Genomic DNA, 21,060 nt, shown 5'->3' on the forward strand with positions numbered 1-21,060 from the left:
CCCCCCCCCCCCGTCAGAAGAGAGTTGCTGCATTTCAGCTGTAAACGTCAGCTGTAGAATCCTGAGCCACCTGCAGAACGGCCCAAGCATATGAATACAGAAAGGCTTTCTGCAAACCACAGACGTTCTGGATTAAATAGAAGTCGGAGGCTGAAAGAACGGGCCGGTCCGAGAGCCTCTGGCTCTGCTGGCAGCACAGTAAGGCACGGCCACTTCTGCAGCCGAGAGGACGCAAGGGAGAGATTTATCAAGCAGCATATTTAGTTATCTCTGATCTGGCACCCAGTGCCAAGGTATCGATTTACTCTGTCAGCAGGAGCAGCCTGAGACGAGTACCTGAGGAGAGCTGATGGAAAGCCCAGGTTTATCACCAGCTGATTCAGTTCCCCTGGGAGGATCTTATCGGGAGTTTTCCTTATTCATCAACATAGATTTGCGTCAATGAAAAAGGCTTAAATTCTGCATTTGGCTCTGCACAGCCCTATTAGCGCAAGCAAGAGGGAAGTCCCAGCTCAGGAGTAATCCCCGCGTTACCTTACAGTCCCCTGAGGAGGAAAAACACCTTTATCTTCTGTTATCACTCTGCTACACACAGTCCGTAGGTGTGAAACACGGACAATTAACCACATCCAGGAGATGGACAAACCCTGGCTTTGGAGACCATTTTTAAAATTTTCTGAGATATGCCACCACAGGAAAAGCCTGCCTAGGATTCAGGGAAGAGTCACAGAAGCAAATCCTCAGCGAATAATGGTGGAACCTCAGTGAACAACAGAACAGAAAAGGAACACCAAGAACATCCTTGGAAGTTATTGCATCAGCTGAGACAGAGGGAGAAATATGTGGGACGTGCAGTGTCAAACCGAATCCCTAATAGCAAGAACACTTACAACGAATGATGCTTAAAATGAGCATCATGTTTCTCGTCTTTAAAGCTCCATGTTCGCATCAGACGGGTGTTTTTACCATGCCCTGGAGAAGGAGGGTTGCTGTTATTATTGTTTCCATCCTACAAAGCATGAAATTGAGACTTGAAGAAGCCGAACGATTTGCCTTGAGTGATTTGCAAAGCTGGGATCAGCACCCTGGAGCCTCTGGTGTGGTCAGCGAGATGGAGATCAGGTTCGGAACAGCCAATAACACGCAGAAAACAGGTGGAATGACAGTGACACCAATGGCCCGATAATTTCCATAGGTGAAAGACTGAAATTCAGCCGACAGGGAGCAGACAGGACCTAGGGCTGCCTGCAGTTCTCTCCTGGGGCCCGATGGCTCCGGTGGCCCGTGGCCGGCCCCGTGGAGCTGGTGGGACACAGGGACCCCCCCTGCCAGCGCCAGGCTCACTCTGGTGGCTACTTCCAGCCCAAACCCAGGCTTGGGCCGGCAGCCGCGCAGGGTGACGGGCAGCAGCTTGGGCACCGCCGGGGACTCGGGGCTTGGTGTCGCGCCTGAGTCACCGAGTCTCCGGGGAAGGTCTCGGACATAAACCAGCTCTAGTGTCTGGGGGAACGTCTGCAGGAGCGCGAAAATCTGGCTCTCCTTCTTGGGGGCACATTATACTTTCCGTACTTCACAAGCATTAGCTTAAGAAATAGTCTTAAGCCTTAAACTATCCCAGGACTACCAAAGGACTTCCCTCGGGGGAAATCTAATCTTCCCTGCTTCCATTGCCCTTTGGAATCTGACAGTTCTTGGGAATAACGCCGCAGTGCCCGTCCCCTGCCGCCACCCTGCTCTCCCCGATGAAGCACAGCACAAGACCCAAATGTAAAGTGGAAGCACAACTCCTTTCTTTCTATTTTTCACAAAGCTCATTAACCAGGAACAGCACCTTTGCCTGGAGGAGGCTTTTCTGCTCATTTGTTACTTGAAGTAATAATTTTTCCTTGTCAGGCCTGCACTGCTGTTTCTGAAATGCCCGCTGGGAAACCCTCGTAAGCCATCAACTTCTCTCCTCCTCTTCCTCCCTTGGGGCACAGCGTTGCCTGCAAGGGGCTCCCAAGCCAACCGAGGCTGGCTCATCAGAGGCATTGCCCGTGGCTGGCTACAAGGCTGTGGTGAGCAAATTTCCGTCTGTAGGCTCCAGTCTGGAAGTCAGTAAAAGTTAATTCTGGAAAGAGCCTTCCATTATCCATGTAGATACTGTCATTAACAGATCTCCTCATAAAAATATGAAAATCTCTTTTAATAAAATGAGGACTGTAACTGCCGGCATGTCTTGAGATATGCTGTGGTGTAAAAGCAAGAGCTGGTTTTAATAAAAGTTTTAAATTTTGGAAAGGAAAAAAAACCTACCACGAAGAACACACAAATCCAGCAAAATCAAGAGTGAAATTATTATTTATTTAAAAAAGCTGTAGGAATTCTAATCACCTTGGGCTACAGGCACCTACGGCAAGGTCTGAAGGTCAAGAGTAAGAAAGAAAAGTGGAAATTTCTCCTTAGCTCTCAGTAATTGAAAAAGCCCCCCACTCATTGAGGTTTGAATCTTTCCCATTGAAAAATGAATTTCTCAATTAAGTGAGATTAAATGTTAGCTCAGCATTAATTTCACAATTTTTCCACGGAAGCCAGACTGCGCGTGAGCAGTTCTGCTCCTGCCCCAGCACAAGCTGCTCCGTGGCAGAGGCGCCAGGTCCTGCCCGTGCCACAGCCGCCGCCAAGGCCCTCGCCAGCGCTGGGGCGCACCCTGGCACCGCTAATTACGGACGGGACAAAGGATGGACACGCACGGAATCCACACCACATGTGAGGTGTCCTGGGTTTGCAGCGCCAAGATAAAATCAAGGCTAATGAACTTTCCCAAATGGCATAAGCAATATTTCTGAACCAGGCTGCACCTGACGCGCCCTTGAAGTGATGTGTCCGGGCAACCTGGCTGGCGGAGCCGCTGCTGGACGACACGCGGGTGGAAGTCGGCCGGTATTAGCGTGGCTGCATTAACGCTGTTAATGAAATGAAAGATTCAGATGGCAAAATATTTTAATTATTTCCCTTCTTCCTCAGTTCACAATTTCAAGACTAAAGAATAGGCTTAACATCATTCTTGGAATAAAGTGCACTTTCTAAATTGAACACATTTCCCCCGGACTAGACTTGGAGAACTTCCCCGGTGCTGGCTGGAACTGGGTCAGACCTATACAGCATCAGGCTGCTTCTGAAATTCGCAGTGTTGCTGTTTTACAAATCTTATGAAACATTTTGGGCGGCTGTCCTCTCTTGACAGTGAATATTGACGGTTAGCTGCAACATTGGTTGCTCAGGAAATAGCCTAGTCTCTTTTATTTTGGATAAATATTTGAATATTTTGTCTACCCTTGAAAGCAGCAAAACAGACACCGGGGGTTCTCCCCTCTGTAAGGGAATGTTTTGGTGCATGCAGGAGAACGAGCAGTAACACATATCAGTGGAAATATCGACCGGGGCTCTCCCAGAGCAGAGCATTTCGAGGGCCAACGACCCGGCAGGTTCTGCCCCGACTGTTGGCGCGGCAGAAGGGGACGGAGCCAACGCAGAAGCAGCACGGCCCCGGGGGGTGTCCTGGCCCTGGCCCCGCGGCCGCGGGGCGGCTGAATGAGGGGGCACCCTCGCTCCCGGTCCCAAAGGGGTCGAACAGGCTCCGTCAGATAGGACGACTTTCCCACAGCTTTTGCTTTCCGGGTAGACTCGCCCACGTCAGGGATGGATAATTGCTCTGATGTTTCATTCCCCGGGCACTCTCGGGTATCGTCGTTTTTGGTGTCACTGTTGTTTAGTTGTCATCACAAGTCAGACCTGATGATTCAGGAAGTAACATTTTTGATGTAGTTTTGAAACACGCTTCTGTTAACCAAAGCATCTTTCTGTTGTGGGATTTCTGGAGACAAATGCCTTTGGGGAAATACTTCCGGCTGAAAAAGAAAATATAGTACTAGCCAGGTCACAAGAGGAAGAATAAACAGCCCTTCTCCAGTGGCAACATCCACGAGGAATGGTATAAATAGAGGAGCATGGGGACAGAGGGATCACAATCGGCTCCGCCACCACCCGAGCAGCTTGCCCTGGGCTCCCGGCTGGATCCTCGCGCCCGCACCATGAGCTGTGCCGTCAGGCAGGTCCTTCCCACCTGCTCCCAAGGCAGGAGCAGCGCGGGCAGCTCGGCAGCTGGCAGTGGGAGGAAGGTCTCCTCTGCCTCCTCGGGAAGGCACGCTGCCTATGACTTTGGTGCCGTGGTTGGCAATTTTTCTGGCGGCAGTTTAAGCGAGGGATTACTCGGGAAGCAGCTGAGCGCCGGCAGTGCTACTGGTGGGAGCTTTGGAGCTCCCCAGAGGGCTTGTTCTGCCCTTGGATTCAGCGGTGGAGGCATCTGCACGCGAGGCGTCGGTGGCGGGTTCAGCCGGGCCAGCGCTGGTTGCAGTGATGGGATTTTATTCGCTAACAACGAAAAGGCGACGATGCAGAACCTCAACGACCGCTTGGCCTCTTACCTGGACAAGGTGCGGCTGCTGGAGGGAGACAACGCCGACCTCGAGTGCAAGATCAGGGAGTGGTACGCCAAGGTAGGGCCCAGCTGCGAACCGCGGGACTACAGCTGCTTCCATAAGGAGATCGAAGACCTTCAAAACCAGGTAAGTCATTGTCAATCCTAATTTTCCTTTGGGCTTTGCTTTCACATGTGAATAGGCCCGTGCCAGATGCAGGGGCAAGAGCTGTGTCCCTGGAGGTGCAGGTGAAGCGGGGGGTGGAGGGAGGAGGACACAACCCAAGCTGGCACACGGGTTTCCCCGCTGCAACGCCGTCTAACCGCTTAATAATCCCCAAATATGGAACCATTATAAAATAAGCGGGCTGCACTACCCCACGTAGGTGCTTCCTCCAGAGCCTTCCGTAGCCAGAGGAAGCCACAGGCCCAATCTCTCTCCTGCATTTTGCCTTCCAGATCCTGTGTGCAGCCATGGAGACGAACAAAATCCTTCTGAATATTGACAACAACAGGATGACTGCTGACGACTTCCGCGTGAAGTGAGTGAGTAGGGTCCTGTGGTGGCCTGAGGGTTCACGCTGCCCGCGGACGGGGCTGACGGGGAAGCCCCAACCCTCGGCTTGTCGCGCTGCCGTGCTCAGGTGCAGATCTCTGGGAAGGGCGTGGGTGCCGCTGACAGTGTTCATAGTGTCGCATGCCTGAAGCGACAGAAGAACTTGATCCTAAATCTTTTCCCCCCACAAACTCAACTCAAGGATGTTGCCATGGCTTACTGCCACGCTGACCTTTCTTTGTTGCCTGTGGCTTAAGGTATGAGACTGAATGTGGTCTCCGGCAAAACGTGGATGCGGATATTTGCAACTTACGGCCCGTCCTGGACCAGCTGGCCAGCTGCAAGACCGACCTGCAGCTGCAGTGTGAGGCTCTCACCGAAGAGATGTGTTGCCTCAAGACGAACCACGAGGAGGTTAGATGGCCCCTTACTCTGAGAGAATTGAGATGAAGGCAGAAGGGAAGTGCCCCCCGGTGTCAGTATTACGGTGCACGTATTCCCCGCAGGAAATGAGCTGTCTGAGGAAACAGGCGACCGGAGATGTGAGCGTGGAGGTCAACGCCTGCCCCGGCCCAGACCTGCGGAAGATCCTGGAGGATCTGCGGTGCCAGTACGAAGCACTGATGGAGCGCAACCGCAAAGAGACTGAGCAGTGGTACGCCTGCAAGGTACCGTGCCCTGCCCTGCCTCGTGGGGGTGAAGGGGAAAGGACAGATGTCTCAGCATCAGCAATGGGGTCACCATGTGCTCAGCACGGCACCGTACTGCCCAGTTTCAGTGCTCTGCTTCACGGCAGAGGGGCCTCCGCGTGGCGTTACAGCGGAATAAACGGGGGGGGTGTTCGGATTTGGAAACACTCGGGTGCTCTGCGGGGTGTGCACAAGCAGCGTGGTGGTGGCCTTGCACAGGAGATGCTGTGGCGGGGTGAGGGAAGGGGCTGCTCTTTTCTAATGTTGCAGGTGGAGGAGGTGAATCTGGAGGTCATCACGAGCAGCCAGGAGATCGAGTCGAGCAACAAACAGGTCACTGAGCTGAGACGTCAGCTGCAGGCCCTGGAAATCAACGTCCAAGCCCAGCTCACCATGGTAGGTGATGCCACTGGGACTCACGCCTCCGCCCCCCTGCTCTCTCTAGAAAGCTGCACCACCAGGGTCGCGCCTGCACCCAGCCAGGCTGAGCCTGCGGCACCCCCCGGGTACCTTTGTGGTGTTTCCATTCTCAGAAAGAAAACCTGGAATCCTCTTTGGCGGAAACCGAGTGTCGCTACAACAAATACCTGGCTGAGCTGCAGAATCAGATCTCCTGCGTGGAGCAGCGGCTGGCGGAAATCCGGGCGGAGATGGAGTGCCAGAACCAGGAATACAAGACCCTCCTGGACGTCAAATGCCGCCTGGAGCAGGAGATCCAGACCTACCACTGCCTGCTGGAGGGCGGGCAGCACGACATCATGTACGCAGCCCACAGACAGAGCCGGGCACAGTAAAATCTCTTTGCTTTGACTTAACAGGGGTGTGAAAATCCGTGCTACCAGTGGTGAAAGCAGTGCTGTGGTGAGGAACCAGTAGTGACCTGTTAGCAGACCAGGAGGCGTGTGAGGCTTTGGCTCTGCTCTACGTCCAGGGTGGGAGCCAGAGCCCGTCCCCATGCTGGGCCGGCGAGGGCGGCCGGGAGAGGCCCCCGAGCAGCCCCAGGCGCTGGGGCAGGACGCAGCGTCGCGGCTCCTTCCAGGCTGGTTTTCACCGGGAGCTGGGCACGCTGGCATGTAACTGAGTTTTATTGGCTTTGCCGCAGCTAGACAGGATTAGGGACTGGCAGTTAAATTAACCGAAGCAATAAATTATCTAAACATTTTCAGTTTCGCACAACAATTTAATTAAAGTTCGGGGAATTTAATTTGTATGTAAAGCAGCTGGCTCTTCCCTGCCTCCCGGTGCCTGAGATTTTGAAAGAGTGAGGCATGCTGCTAATCTCATAAACGGCTGCATACACACGTTACACCAGCCCGAGCACCCACCTGCTCCATCGGTTTGGAAACGAGGTATTATTTTAATGGCGGTGCCCCGAGGTTGGCTCTCCTGGACTCTCCAGTCCTCAATTAGTTACACGAAAAATCAGTTCTTGTTCCAAAATGCCAGTTGCGATGGATGAAATGACGCTGCCAGAGCCTGTCTGAGAGCCCCGGGTGAACCCGACTGCGTCAAGACGCAAAAGCAATTGCTGTCAACAGACAGGCGGCAGGGAGGATGCGCTAATTAATCTGCTCCTAATGACCCTCAGGGTTCAAAGGGGAAGTGGCCAACAGGGACTGAAGACACAGAGCCAAGGCCAAGGCTACAGCAGCCCCAGGGGCCGGGCGGATCTCGGGGGGGATGTGGGGCGTTGGTTACCAGAGCTGTCTCCTCTCCGCAGAGGGCCCTTGGGAAGAGGCGTCCCGGCAGCGGCAGCTGGACGAGGCGGCGGGCTGAAGGCCGGCCTGTGCCAGCCCTGCCTGCCCTAGACCCGCGCGCCGCATTGGGCACGGGGAAGGTGAGGTGTCCTCGGGGGTCCCGGACGGTGACTCTCAGTTGCTGCTTTAATCCCGCTGCGTACCTGGGGAAGAGGAGGAGGGGAGATGGACGGGGTTTTCGGGGCGGCGACGAGGGGCTGGAGACAGTTTTTTCTTTTCTGGAGAGGGGCAAGGATCGCCGCTGCGACTGTCGGTGGTGGAGCACGGGGATGAGTCGAGCTGTGGTAGAAAGTCGTGGCAAGGGATGCAGCTACGGGGCGTTTGTAAATTTATGCACAGAAAATATGTTTGACGCGGGGTTTACACAATATGAAAATGAGGATCTGGCAGGGGCAATCGGTCCGTCACCAGTCTTTCAACAGATAAATAAAATGAAGCAAGGCAGGGAGAAGGGGGGAAAGAAAGATCAGTACAAGAGCACGGGGGCCGTAAGGGAACCCCCCCACAAGGCAACGCTTCTGCTCTCCCTTGGCAGGTCACCACAGAGAAGAGAGCATCCTGCCACCCCCCCTGCACATCCCCTGCGGAGGGCTCTCGGAGAGCAAACCCTTTGGAAAAAGCAAGGCAAAAATACGCCGACGGTTCTCAGCTCTGCTTATAGCTCAGCCAGAAGGGACTTTGCAGAACCTTCCCGCCACCCCCGCTGCCTGCTGCCTTCACCCTGCGGTGCTGCCTTGAGCTAATCACTGGTCTCCACTCGGGCTACTCTGTTCTGCGGTCAGTTGTCTAACAACCTCCACAGCTTGTCGCTAATAAAACTTTGCTACTACTGACACAGCCTTGAACCTGAGAAATAATTTCTACAAGTAAATTAATAACTTAATATACAAGTATTAAAAAAAACACAATTGTTCGGCGGGTAGTTGTATTTATCACACACCTTTGGTTAGGAATCCGCCTTTGATCTATACCCACAAAGAAATCATTACAAAAAGAAAGAAAAAAAAAAAAAAAGCGCAAAGTTCCCATGTGGTGCCCTGCTCCTCCAGAGTTCAGTGGCTACGGGACGGTGACGGAGGAGCAGCCACAGCAGGATGGAGGAGAGGGACCGGCTGATGCTGCGGACAGGGACGTCGGCTACCCGGGCAGGAAGCATTAGCTAAGACACGAAGTAGAAGGTGATGAGAACGAAACATCGAGGGAGGCTGGAGAGAGAGCAGGGCAGGAATTTCAAGGCAGCCTGACTGACAGTCTTCTACTGAAAGAGACTGCTGAGCAAAAATTCACTTTTCATTAAACTAGGTGTGTGCTAATATAACATAATACACAGCACCGAGTTATTATGAACGTGCAGTAACGACATAAAATCAAGAACAACAAGTTTTCCCAAATAACACTGAAGTAGTAATTTTGAAAGCAGGGCTCTGCTGGACTTGACACACCCTTCTGGTGGAGGAAAACAATTCCCAGAGAAAAGGCTAAATAAAGAACCTCTAAATGGCTTTAAAAAAACAAAAAACAAAAAACAAAAAACCAAAGGCAAACAGGAAGAACCAGCTGGCAACATGTGGGAAGATAAAAGGGTGAGACAAATTAATATGTGGGAGAGAATTTTTTTTTAAAGTAAGATACAATAAACAGCCAGAAAATAAAAAGTGCTGGTATTTTATTACCGCAGCGAAAGGAGTTACACTGAGGAACCCCACTGCATTGTGCTGCTGGTGCAAGCAGCGACTCGAGACGCAGCCTGGCCCCTCTCCGCAGCAGCAGTGCCTAAGCCAGGGGTGTCTCCAAGCCCTGCTCCTCCTCAGCCCCTTTCCGCAATGAATTAAGTGAAGGCTTCTAACAAGAAGACTTCAGGGGACACGAGTCTGAATTAGTGTCGGTGCCTAAAGAAGCTGTTTCGGGGTTGACGACGCGGAGGAAGCCAAAGCTTGACCGCAGCCAGCTGTTCTCTGGGCAAAATCCACCGCGAAGACGGGGCTTTTGTTTGGTGCTTGGGGTCTTTGCTCTGCAGAAACCTCTGCGCAGGTGCCACCTCTCGCGCTCCCGGGTCCCAGGTCCCAGCCGCGTGTCGTGTCGGGGCGGCGGCCTCTCCCTGCTCTCTGGCCCAGTAAAACAGACTCTCGTTAGCCCAGTGAGGGTAATTGCTCTAATGAGCTTCTGCACGAGGATTTGTGTTAAACGCTTTCTCTGCGAAGTTCTGTACCTGCCGCTCCTGCAGCACTGCCCACACTCTGCGTTGCAGTGCTCTTTGACCTGCCTCGGTGTTAGCGCAGCACCCTACGGTCGCCGCATCAAATGCTCTGCAGAAATGAAAAGGTGCCTCCCCTGCCCAGTTTATACCCTGGAGGGATGGGAAATGCTGACAGTGGAAACAGCGCAGGAAGAGATGGGGAGGAGAACAGAAATGAAATGCAGAGGATGCAGGACAAGAAGAGACCCGGGACAGTGGCTGTGGGCAAACGGCCGCCCCACACGGCGGGGGCTCTGAAGGGCTCGTTCTTCTCTCTTAATGTACAAATCTTGCAAAGTCCCTCAGACAGACACAACCGAGACTGAAGGTTCAGACTTAGGCTGAAGGTGAAAGACTGGGAGAGAAATCTGAGGATAAAAAGAGCAAGGGCGGGAGCCCAGAGCGGAGAGGGGGAGTCGTGTGGGCGCTCGGGCTGGGGGGCAGCTCTCGGCGTCACCCCCCCGGCTGCGGACGGGAGGCCCAGGGTTACTCCAGCAGGGACATCTCTGTCTTACAGAGCGCAGACACTTGGGGACCACACCACCACCACCAGAAACCCCCCCGGGGAGTGAACATACCAGAGGTTTAAGACATCGGTGGAGAAACAGAAAGCAAGCAGCTCGTTTTGCAAACGGCCAATGCTGGAAATCAGCCCCGAGTTAAGGACCACGCCGCACTGCCCAGGCAACGACACCTGATGACAGGCACTCTGCATTGCTCATAGCAGGCTGTATTCTGGTGTGATGTCTCAACTATAGTTCCTCTACAGAAGTCTACTCTATAAAGTAAGCGGACGGGTACAGTCTCACTCACACCCCCAGTAACTATCGGTCTGTGGGGTTTGTATTTTTCTCTACAGGCTTGTGCGGTATTTATAAAGAATTACAGAGAAAAATTACAACTGTAATCAAGCAGGTTTCTCATCGCAGTACACTGAATAAAGTAATTTAAACTGCCAGTATGAACCATGTATTGAAAGTGTATTGAAATGAAGAGACTTTTTAGTACAAACACGAAATGAAGATAAAAAAAAGACCCTCTGGGGAGGCTCTGGCTGGCCTACGCCTCTGGCTGCTGGCCTCTCTCGCACCCCTGAGCAGCCTCCGAGTGCCGGCAGCGCCCGCATCCTCCCGTTCTGCTTGGCAGGTTCTGCTCTGACCCCGCGGCCCTGCCAGCAGGGACCCCAAGCTGGCGCCTTGCTCCTCCTCCGCCCGCACTCAGCCGTCGGTGTGGGAGGGAAACGGCTGTGGTGTCGTCCCCCCCTCAGCATGTTCCCATCTGGCCTAACACCAGTTCTCTGGGCCTCTTCTTTCCCAGGATAACGAGAGATGCAAACGCTGGGAAATCTGGCTGCACCGTCATCGCCTGGTGGGTGCGGGGAGGAAATGCAAACCCCTCACAAAGGGAATCGGGGAAGATTGCGATCTTCAGTAGGAAGAAATCTCATTCTGTCCACCTCCGCGTTCCGCTGAACTTCTGCTTCATCGCCACAGATGTTCAGAGGGAGTCTGAAGATGTGAACAGTCAGCAAGAAAGCAACTGAAACAATCACCTTGGTCTCTGGGGCGTATTTAAGACCCAGGATCACGCTGTTACCAAACTCACCGTGATAATTATTTCACTTGCCTTACAGGAATTTTGCTAAACATGGTGGTATATAAACCAATGAGTCATTAGCCAGAAAAAAAGTCACGGTCTACATTTGAAAGGTGGGAGCATGAGGTCTGGAGCCAGCTCAGTATCACATCAAAGCAATGTTTAATAAGTGATGCCTAATGGCCATTATGCAAATTGTGAATGGTAATTACAAGTGACAAGATAAAATCATACTCCAGCGTGGTTGCACAAACATCACTGAAGCAATGCTTATGAAAGCAAAGTTCTGTCAAATCAGACACACCCTTCTTGTAGTTGACACAAGAAAACATTATCAACTTTGATAAGGAACGCAAGCAGAGCGGGGAGGAGACGGGCTGGCGGTTTGCAAAAAGACTCTGCGCTGGGACAGCCGCAGCACCCACAGGACTGAACTCCAGAGCCCACAGCGTTGCTGGAAGATGTCACACCTCCCGGCCGCCTCCGGAGCCGCCAGCGCTGTGTGTCAATATTTCCACTTATTACCTCTTTGCCCACTTTCAGGTCTCCCTGCTTTGCCGTAAAGCCCACAAGACCTAGCGGCGTTTGCACTGACATCGTGCTGAGCCCACTGCTAACCACACCGGCTAACGGCCTCCCGTTGCTTCCTTTACTTCCCCCTATATGAAATAATTTGTTTCCTCCTGCCTTACACTTAGGTTGTAAATCCTTCTGCCACATTTTTATGTCTTAGACATGCACAGTCCTCTCCGATGCAGCCAAGCTCTGCGCCAAGGCTCTGCCCCCAGGCTACAGGGGACCACAGCGGAGGGAGAGAAATCAGTTCAGCGGGGTACTAAAGGGGACTGATGGATGTCTCAGGCCAAGCTGGTGGCTCACAGCTAGAGAAAGCAGAAGCCAGCCCTGGCTCGGCGGTGAGGAGCGGGGCAATGTCACAGTGCCTGGAGGGAGCGGGCCCGCGGCCCCGCCAGCACAGGCGGGACAATCCCCAGGCGGCTCTAAGGGCTGCTCGGGCAGGGACTGGCTTTTGGATGCATTTGCTGCACCCGTCCCATGTGCCGAGTCCTGGCACGAGCCCGGTAAAGCTCCAAAGAATGTTCCTTAATCCCAAATACAAGTCCTTCGGAAGAACTGCATGCCTGTTTCTGATCTTCACTGGTAAAATGGGACCGAGCAGCCTGAGGACCTTCCTGCCAGGACACATGTAAACAGCCGTACACCGCTGCAAACCAGTTTGGTTTGTGGAGCAAGACTCATCCCTTCTTCCTAGTAGGTGATCGCTGAAAGAAGGAGGCGTGGGTGCTCCTTGCCCACCCGTAGAGAAATGTCCGACATCTGCAGCGTCTCCTCCTAAACCACAGACTCTGAAAGGGAAAGTCAGGCGAGCTCAGCCCGGAGTGCTGCTCTCTGCAGATTGCTGTCGGGTAATTTCTGAAAACCTACACGGCAGAAGCAAAGCTCCAAGCGATCCAGACACATTAATTTCTGTTGGCTCTCACAGCCACACCCTGTCTTCAATTATATTCCTCAAAACGACGGATCAAAGTCAGATTTACTCCCCGTCCTCCTTTTTGCTCGTGATCTTCGCTGTCGTGAGTCCTGGCTGTGTGGGGAGCAGGGGGACGTGTTTCCAGGGGCAGGATGGACTTGTATTTCGGGCACTGCACTCTTAGCCGGGAATCCGAGCTCTGACAGACTCCGGCTTTGTCCTTGAGCAAGTTATTCCACTGCACCATATGAATAATGAATATTCTAGGATGCTGCCAACCTTGGGTAGGCGTCTTTTTATCATTTCTGATCTAAGTAAAGAAATAAATTATCTCGCTGGAGAGCGGGGAGTCCTAACTTAGGCTGGTGAGGCGACGATCACATCTATATATATGCTTGGGGACACTCTCCTGCCATGGTGACAGAAGGCACCCAGCTCCCCAGCAGTAGGTGAGAGGCGGCTGCGCGTACGAGCGTAGGTTCTCTCTGCCTTTCCTCCTGGAGGTGACGGCTGCTCTCGGGGCTCCCTCTCATGTGCCACACTCAGCGCCAAAGAGGATTTATCACAACCGCTCCTGTAAACACGGACATGCTTGAGTCAAAGGTTACTTGTGAGTAAGAGTTGCTCGGAAATTCCACGCTGTAGGGAACAGAAGGCTCCGTCCCCTGGAGAGCGGAATCTCCTCTCGTTACAGGAGTCTGCTGAGAGGGACTCGCACTGGCCGAGCCAGTTCCCCGAACGCTCCTCTGGCTGTTGCTTGTCCGGTTGTGGAGATCCTGCTCCCACCACTAGCCGGGCTGGGCTAATGCCTGCTACTGCTCTGACAAACTCAGTTAAGAAACATGGAAAGCTTTTCTCCTTATTCCGTGCTCAGCACAATCTCAGTAGTGGCAAAGACCTGCGGGATCGCCTCTCAGGCCATCCAGGGAACTGGCTGTATCGCCCATGGATACTCCCGTTTCTGTCATCTCTTTATCTACGATCACCACCAATTGAGGCAGCACGGACGGCAATTAACGTAATTGAAAAACAACTACAGAGAGGTACTTCGTGCACTTCGGCTTACATCAAGCCTGTGTGACATCTGGACACAGAAGACTTCCACCTTTTAGCAGGCCCGATCTTTGCAGACCGTGAGCGAGCTGACTTCTTGCCTTTGCATGACCAAAGGCAAATAAAGCCACTAAAGGGGAACCAAACCCACGGGGGAATTGTCTCAGTGATTTAAGAAATCTCGCAGTCAAGCGTGTATTAGACCTGCTGCCCGTCCCCGTGCCAGGTGACAGACATCTGCTCTGCCATATCCCTGGTCTTTTCACTACCACAGTCACTATTATTCACACTTTTCAAAAGTGAGAATTTATGTTAATTTCCCATTTTTTGTTCCACATACTCTACCATAGCATGTGATATATATATAAAAAAATGTTTATTGGACTAAGAATAAAATAAATACAAATTAATAAAAGATAAAAGGCACTTTGATGTTATAAATACCAATGTTTCTTCTTTGTACATAATCAAGGGCAACTTTTTTCCTTGACTTGTTGTAAAGTTTGCATCATACAAAAAGCTGATGACTCATAAAACATTATTTTACTTTTTGGAATAAGCTGCTGACATGTAAAGTATCTTCCTTGTGAACTGGGATTTCTAGAGGGAAACTGCCTATGGGCTATTTATTCTTGGCATAAACAGCAAGACTAGCCAGCCCCGTGGGAAGAAGAAACACGCTGCAGGTGACACCCCCTTTGGAAGGTATAAATAGAGATCTGCGGCAACAACCAACCTGCAGTCTGATTCAGTATCAAGCTGTGCATCTTGCTTTGGGCTTTGGGTTGGATCTGCAGCTGTCCTCACAATGAGTTGTAGTATTAAGCAGACAACTGGCTCTCTTAGGGGAAGGACCAGCGGTGGCAGCTGTGTTATTGGTGGCGGTGGTGGTGGTGGAGGAGCACGGATCTCCTCGGTCTCCTCGGGACGATACACGACTTGCGGGATAGGTGGTAGCCGAGGGTTTTCGGGTAGAAGTTACTGCGGTGGTGTGAATTATGGAGGAGGACTGAGCACTGGCAGTCTGGTTGGTGGGAACTATGGAGGTGGCTTAGGAGCCGCTGTCCTCGGAGGATGCTCAGGCATTGGATTCAGCGGTGGCAGCGCTCGCTTTGGCGGTGGCATTGGAGGTGGCCTTGGTATTGGTCTCGGTGGAGGGGTAGTTGGAGGTGGTTTTGCTGGTGATGGCATTCTTCTTTCTGGTGACGAAAAGGTCACCATGCAGAACCTTAACGACCGCCTGGCTTCTTACCTGGACAAGGTGAGGTGCCTGGAACAAGAAAATGCTGACCTGGAGTGCAGAATCAGGGAGTGGTATGCCAAGCAGGGCCCTTTTTGTGAGCCACGGGACTACAGCTGCTATTATAAAGAAATAGAAGATCTTCAAAATCAGGTAACGTCATTTCTCAGCGGCTTTCTCCCTTGTAAGCTTCTCCCCCAGCGTTGGTTGGCAGCTTGATGCAGTTATCACAAGTAACATTTCACTGTTGTAAAACGCTTTTTGTAAACAGCCATTAAGGCAACTGCCTGTAGAAAGCCCCAGAGCTCAGAGGTAAAAACCTTGAGTGTTTGGACTGTTTCCACTGCTGTTCTTCATCAGATATAACTGAAGGGGAAAATGTGATCTGCATGTAATATAGCTGGGTGGGCTCAGTCGTCTTTCTGAATTAGGTTTGTGCCAAGGTGTTTAAATCAATATATGCCAAGAAAGCAACTAAAAGAGAAATAAATAATGGATTGCATTCATTTGCCTTGAATTTATATTATTCTGTCCTCAGCCTTGCAGAATTCCAGTTAAACGCTATTTCCTTTTTTTTTTTTTTTTTTAACAAGTCTATTCTTTCACACAGAATTGTGAAATACGGGACATCTAATTAAAAAAAAATAAGAACAAAGAGAGAGCATTGCCATAACACATTTTGGGTATGCAATTTAGAATTAAAAACGTTTGCAGAGTGCGTTTGGCAAAAATTCTAGAATGTCAACGCACAAAGAAGAATAAAGTGAAAAGAATCCAGGAAACAGAATGAGACAGACTTATAATTAAGTCTCGAAACAAAGCTTTTAAATCTCTTATCCGTGAAAGTAAGATTTGTATTTGAAAGGTGAAGTGGGTTGCGGTAGGTGCTGGACGACACTGATTATTCCTCCCTGACTGTCTGCACCTGAACCACATGTTTTATCGTTTTAATGCCTTCACCGTACTCCACCGAACACACCCTCCGACTGCTGCTCGCCTTGACTCCCCCCACGCCTGCTACACAATATTTAGAAAAAAAAAGCCAGAGACAAGGAGGTTAGGTCTGGTAGCACCAGTCAAGGGGTACCCTTGAGCCTGAGGATACAGGGAAGAGACTTGAGGAGTGAGTTTTCTTTTTTTTCCAGATTGTCTGCGCGACCATAGACAACAACAAGATCATCCTGAACATCGACAACAGCAGGATGACAGCCGACGACTTCCGAGTGAAGTGAGTAGCCCCGGCTGTGCCCTCGTGCCGGCCCCACTCGCAGGGCCGGTGCGGAGCTCTCAGCTCTCCCGGGATCCTTGGGCCAGGACAGGCTGGGGGCCGGGCAGAAAAGCCCTTTCATCCTTCCCCTTCGGAGCTGCTCTGATTAGTGGCAGTTCCAGGGTGGAAAGTTTGGGATAAGAAGATGGTTTTGAGTGGAGAGCAGAGTTCTTCCGAAAGCAGAAGTGACCTGCAGACAGAGAGCAGCGGGGCTTCACCTGAGCTGCCACCGACAGACTCGGTCTGTCTTCAGCTTCAAAGGGGAAGCTTTTGATTTCTCCTGTTGGAGCGCAGGATGGCGGTGAGTGGCACCTCCGCCCAGGGAGGAAGCTCCATGGAAGGCAGACTGAGAGCAGATTCGTCGGAGCAAGCCTCAGACTGCTGTTCTTAGCGTCCTGTGGGGCTAGTTAGGAAAATACTGTAAGAAAGATGGATGGCCAGATGAAAAAAAAAAAAATAGCGAAGGGAGGTGTCAGACACCGACTGCTCTTTCTTGCTTTCTTTCTCACCACCAGGTACGAGACGGAGCTGGCCCTGCGCCAGAGCGTGGAGGCTGACATTAACGGCTTACGCCAGGTCCTGGATCAGCTGACGCTCTGCAGGTCTGACCTGGAGGCCCAGCTGGAGTCGCTGCGGGAGGAGCTCTGCTGCCTGAAGAAGAACCACGAGGAGGTGGGTCCTGCCCTCGCCCGCGGCGCCAAAAGCGTTAGTGCAGGCAGGGCCCCTCGCCCTGGGGTGCTGGCTGTGGGGGCAGGCCTTGATGGAGGCAATAGATGTGAACTTGGAGCTGCAAGCGTCCAGCGGCAGAGAGGGGCTCTGCTCGTCCCTACAGGGGAGCTCAGCTCCCTCGGGTTTTTTTCCTTCTTTTGAAAAAAATGACACAATCTGGGTGGCGTTTCTAGGAAATGAGCTGTCTGAGGAAACAATCGACTGGAGATGTGAGCGTGGAGGTCAATGCCTGCCCTGGCCCAGACCTCAGAAAGATCCTGGAGGAGATGAGGTGCCAGTATGAAACGCTGATTGAACGCAACCGCAAAGAAGTTGAGGATTGGTACGAGTGCAAGGTGAGTGAATTCGCTCAGCGCTGACCTTCCCCAGCTAACCCGGGCATCGGTTCCACAGAGATTTATCCCATGTTAAAGCCACACAACAGACAGCGTTCAGCACTGGTTTGACTGAGTGACAGTACGGCCGCTCTGCGTCCTCGTCAACCAAGCCTGAGGCTAAGTTAGTGAGGCTTGAGGCAGTAAGGAGTGAGAAAAAGCAGTAAGTAGTGAGAAGAACCGGACGGCACTACTATTAGAAGAACAAGAGGGATGACGAGCAGCCTTTACGCTCCATTAGGATGAGACAGTTCACCCCAACCTTTCCCATTTCATGGTTTTTGCTAGCTTCTCTGCTCCTTCCTTCATCTGGCTAACATTACACACTCCCTGAACCTCTTTATTCTGGATCGGCGTTTTGCAGATTGAGGAGGTGAATCGGGAGGTTATTACAAGCGGTCAGGAGGTAGAGACGTGCAACAACCAGGTCACCGAACTGAGACGCCAATTGCAAGCCCTGGAAATCGATCTCCAGGCCCAGCTCAGCCAGGTGGGTGGTAAGCTGGCGTAAAGCTCAGCTGTCTGAGCGCTGATGTAAGAATTCACAGTTAAATGCGGCGTTTCTCACGCCTCTATTCGTATTGTGCCACCCGTCACTCCTCAGAGGGACAACCTGGAGTCGTCGCTGGCTGAGACAGAGTGTCGCTACAACAACCACCTTGCTGAGCTCCAGAGCCAGATCACGTGCGTGGAGCAGCAGCTGGCCGACCTGCGGGCGGAGATGGAGTGCCAGAACCAGGAGTACAAGATCCTGCTGGACGTCAAGTGCCGCCTGGAGCAGGAGATCCACACGTACCGCTGCCTGCTGGAGGGCGGGCAGCAGGATCTCATGTAAGTGGCTTGAGACGCCCCAAAAGATACAGGGAAATACTTGTGTTGTGGGTATTTTAACGTAAGAGCAGAGCGAGCGACAGGCGGTGGCACGGCATGGCTCCGCCACCCTTATCGACCTCTTCAGGCTGTCAATGGTGACAATCTGCTTCCCCCCCTGTGCCAGCCACTGCCCCAAGAAGAAAGGTCACCGCAACCTTCTGACAATTTCCCGCCAAATAGGAAAACAGACTGAGAGCAGCAGGGACAGTGGAAAACTGTAATTTTAGTTCATCTGTCATTTCCTTCACTAAGATGTTCTTTTCCTGTCCCCACAGTCAGCAAGGAGGAATTGGTCAGTCTTCGGGGCTAGGAGGAGGAGTTGCAAGAACAAGTGGAATAGGAGGAGGAGGTATCATTAGAACAAGCCACACCTACACTGCGTCTTCCCAGATGCCATCCTGTGCAGCTGCGGAGATACAAGGTAAGGACTGCAGCACTCGGCAAGATGGCCAGAGCCTTCTCTGTCCTAATGCAACAAGCCCAGGCAGTAACGAAGATCTTCCCCACGTGGCTCACAGGTGCTATTTGGGAGGTTTATTGTGAGGCTGCCGGGAGATACATGATGGGAGGCCACAGAGGAGTGGCTACCCCGAGGGCTGTCAGGGGTTGCGGCTCTGCTAGGAAGCGTGAGAGCTGCAAAAATGGAGGAGGGGAAAGAGGGGTGGAATGGAAAAGGACAGAGTCAGCAGGCAGACAAGCCACAGAGAAAGGACTGACAAGGAATCTGGGGCAAAGGAAAGAGTAGGAGAAAGCAGAGTGCGCAGAAACCAGAAAAAAAAAAAAAAGCACACGGGATTCATGGGAATACTGGCAGAAAACCACTAGTACTATTTCAAGGGGAAACTTCCAGCCAAACTGGAAAAAAAAAAAAAAAAGAAAGAAATATGGCGACAGTTGGTCCAGGAGAATGAGCGTGAGCAGGGCGACAGGAGAATGAGCGTGAGCAGGGGCATTGTTCTGGCAAGGACCCCGATGCCGCTCCCTCACCCAGATTGCTGCTGGTGCAACATCTGCAGCTTCCACCGTTTGGCATTTTTATGTGAGAGGGCAAACCCCGCTCCAGCTGGCTACGAATCCCCGACCGGCAGGTGACAGTCAGACCTTTCCAGGAAGGGACGTGATTTATCTGAAATTCTAATGGAACTGGCTCGTGAAACGATCACGTGTACAGAATGACAGTGTGGGAAAGGATCTATTTTTGCTATAAACAAAGTAATATTTCCTTTGATCTCCCCAGTGCCTTGCAGAAGGATTTGTGATTAAGCAGAGGAATGAGAACATCCAACGAGAGAGCCCTGAAGCAGAGCCATGGATGAAGACAGACCATATTTACGGTGTGCCCTCGCAAAGGGCGAGGAGTCTGCTCTTTTGTATTACTCAGCAATGCTAAGCGACGTGTCAGAGGGCTAAGCAGAGCGTTGGGCCGCATTCTGCTTCATTTTGCTATTTGCTTTTTCTCCTCTGTATCGCTGCGGGGGCCCAACCGCCATGACTATTGCTGGAGTTAGCCAGTAGTATGATCCCTAATGTACCTGCTGGTGAAAAATTTTCTCTAATAAAACTTTGCTTCTGCCTGATGCAATCAAGAAACCTGTGTCCGGAGACTGAGTTCCTTTAGAAAACGAGGTGCTGATCCAGGTACAAGGGTCACTAACGTGCTCGGGGTCGTACTCCCCTGGGGACAAAGCTGCTCTGCCAGTGGCAACGGCCTCGCTGGCCTTGCAGGTCTTGCCCACCCCGTCCTGTCAAAGCCTGCAGCAGCGCCGCCCGTCCCCGCGCGGCATCCCCGGGACCTGCCCGGGCAGCCTCGCCAGGCAGGTGTCCGTGTGCTTCCCGCACAGCGTTGTGCTAAAACACAAAATTTCAGAAACAATTTGAAAGTCGGTGATGGAAGACGTGGAGACAGATTGCCGCAGCCCCAGTCTAGTGTGGCCACATCTGGGCTCTGCCCTCTCCCACCTCATCAGCCGGCCTGGGGACTTGAAGGGGAGATCTTGGTCTCCGCAACTGGTTCAGTTTTGCTGACATGGCTTATATTCCGACCTACCCCTTCCATTTTACAGGAATCTTCATTTTACAGGGAGAAGGACTGGAGTCAAAGGGTTTATTTCCTATTTGTTTTCACACAGTGACTGAGTCACTTACTGGTCATCCTTCTGTGTCAAAGAGTTTAAGCCTGAACATCAAGAACTGTTGGAGGATCATCTTTACACGCAACAGCCTTGCTTTGGAGAACTGGGGAGGGCAGGATGGGGGCTGGAAAAGGGGCAGCTCAACGGAGAAGACAATGGAGCGAAAAGCCAGGCAGGGCCTTTGGATACAGAGAGCCCTTAGGTCCCAAACCTCACGAGACGGCAGCGATCTCCCCCTCCGCGGGCCTCGACCGGCCGCACCCGGGGCCCTGGAGCTCTTCGGGTGGGTGCAGCCGGGGAACCAGCCCTGGGGAGCCTGCGGACTCATTCTGGGTTTGGAGCATTTTCAGTTAAAAGCCACGAGGAGCTGGAGGGTGTTTTGAGGATTGTCTGCTGGTGCAGAAATCCAAGCAGCCGTCGGTTCGACGCGTCCACTCCACCCTGCAGGTTCCCAGCTAAAGCAGCAGCGCTGGGTATGGCCGCTGGTGGTTCTGGTACACCACGATGTGGCTGTTACAGGAGACGCATTCATTTATGAGATGAGCTGGCAAAGCAAAACTTCTGGTTACTCCTTTTTTTTTTTTTTTTTTTTTTTTTTTTTTTTTTTTTT

At 52.1% G+C, this 21,060-nt stretch overlaps 2 protein-coding genes across 2 annotated transcripts; both read left to right on the forward strand.

Annotated features, from left to right (window-relative positions):
- The first annotated feature begins 4,073 nt into the window (after positions 1 to 4,073).
- On the forward strand, positions 4,074 to 7,512 carry LOC113489063 (keratin, type I cytoskeletal 19-like). The gene is made up of 7 exons (XM_026864573.1): positions 4,074 to 4,607; positions 4,919 to 5,001; positions 5,273 to 5,429; positions 5,522 to 5,683; positions 5,975 to 6,100; positions 6,238 to 6,464; positions 7,425 to 7,512. Exons 1-7 carry the CDS (start codon positions 4,074 to 4,076, stop codon positions 7,510 to 7,512), a joined length of 1,377 nt encoding a protein of 458 aa, XP_026720374.1.
- A 7,131-nt stretch (positions 7,513 to 14,643) lies between these two features.
- On the forward strand, positions 14,644 to 19,878 carry LOC113489056 (keratin, type I cytoskeletal 19-like). The gene is made up of 8 exons (XM_026864564.1): positions 14,644 to 15,228; positions 16,221 to 16,303; positions 16,858 to 17,014; positions 17,245 to 17,406; positions 17,810 to 17,935; positions 18,050 to 18,276; positions 18,594 to 18,739; positions 19,556 to 19,878. The coding sequence occupies exons 1-8, from the start codon at positions 14,644 to 14,646 to the stop codon at positions 19,579 to 19,581; spliced, it is 1,512 nt and encodes a 503-aa protein (XP_026720365.1). The 3' UTR covers positions 19,582 to 19,878.
- Positions 19,879 to 21,060: the final 1,182 nt, after the last annotated feature.

Source organism: Athene cunicularia, assembly GCF_003259725.1.
Source record: "Athene cunicularia isolate RWA chromosome 27 unlocalized genomic scaffold, athCun1 chr27_part1, whole genome shotgun sequence".
NCBI lineage: Eukaryota > Metazoa > Chordata > Aves > Strigiformes > Strigidae > Athene > Athene cunicularia.

Bases quoted from the DNA above. Each gene is read 5' to 3' on its own strand.
- LOC113489063 (XM_026864573.1), top strand. From the start codon at position 4,074: ATGAGCTGTGCCGTCAGGCAGGTCCTTCCCACCTGCTCCCAAGGCAGG. The intron at 5,002-5,272 runs GTGAGTGAGTAG...CTGTGGCTTAAG, and splicing joins GCTGACGACTTCCGCGTGAA to GTATGAGACTGAATGTGGTC. The intron at 5,684-5,974 runs GTACCGTGCCCT...CTAATGTTGCAG, and splicing joins AGCAGTGGTACGCCTGCAAG to GTGGAGGAGGTGAATCTGGA.
- LOC113489056 (XM_026864564.1), top strand. From the start codon at position 14,644: ATGAGTTGTAGTATTAAGCAGACAACTGGCTCTCTTAGGGGAAGGACC. The intron at 15,229-16,220 runs GTAACGTCATTT...TTTTTTTTCCAG, and splicing joins TAGAAGATCTTCAAAATCAG to ATTGTCTGCGCGACCATAGA. The intron at 16,304-16,857 runs GTGAGTAGCCCC...TCTCACCACCAG, and splicing joins GCCGACGACTTCCGAGTGAA to GTACGAGACGGAGCTGGCCC.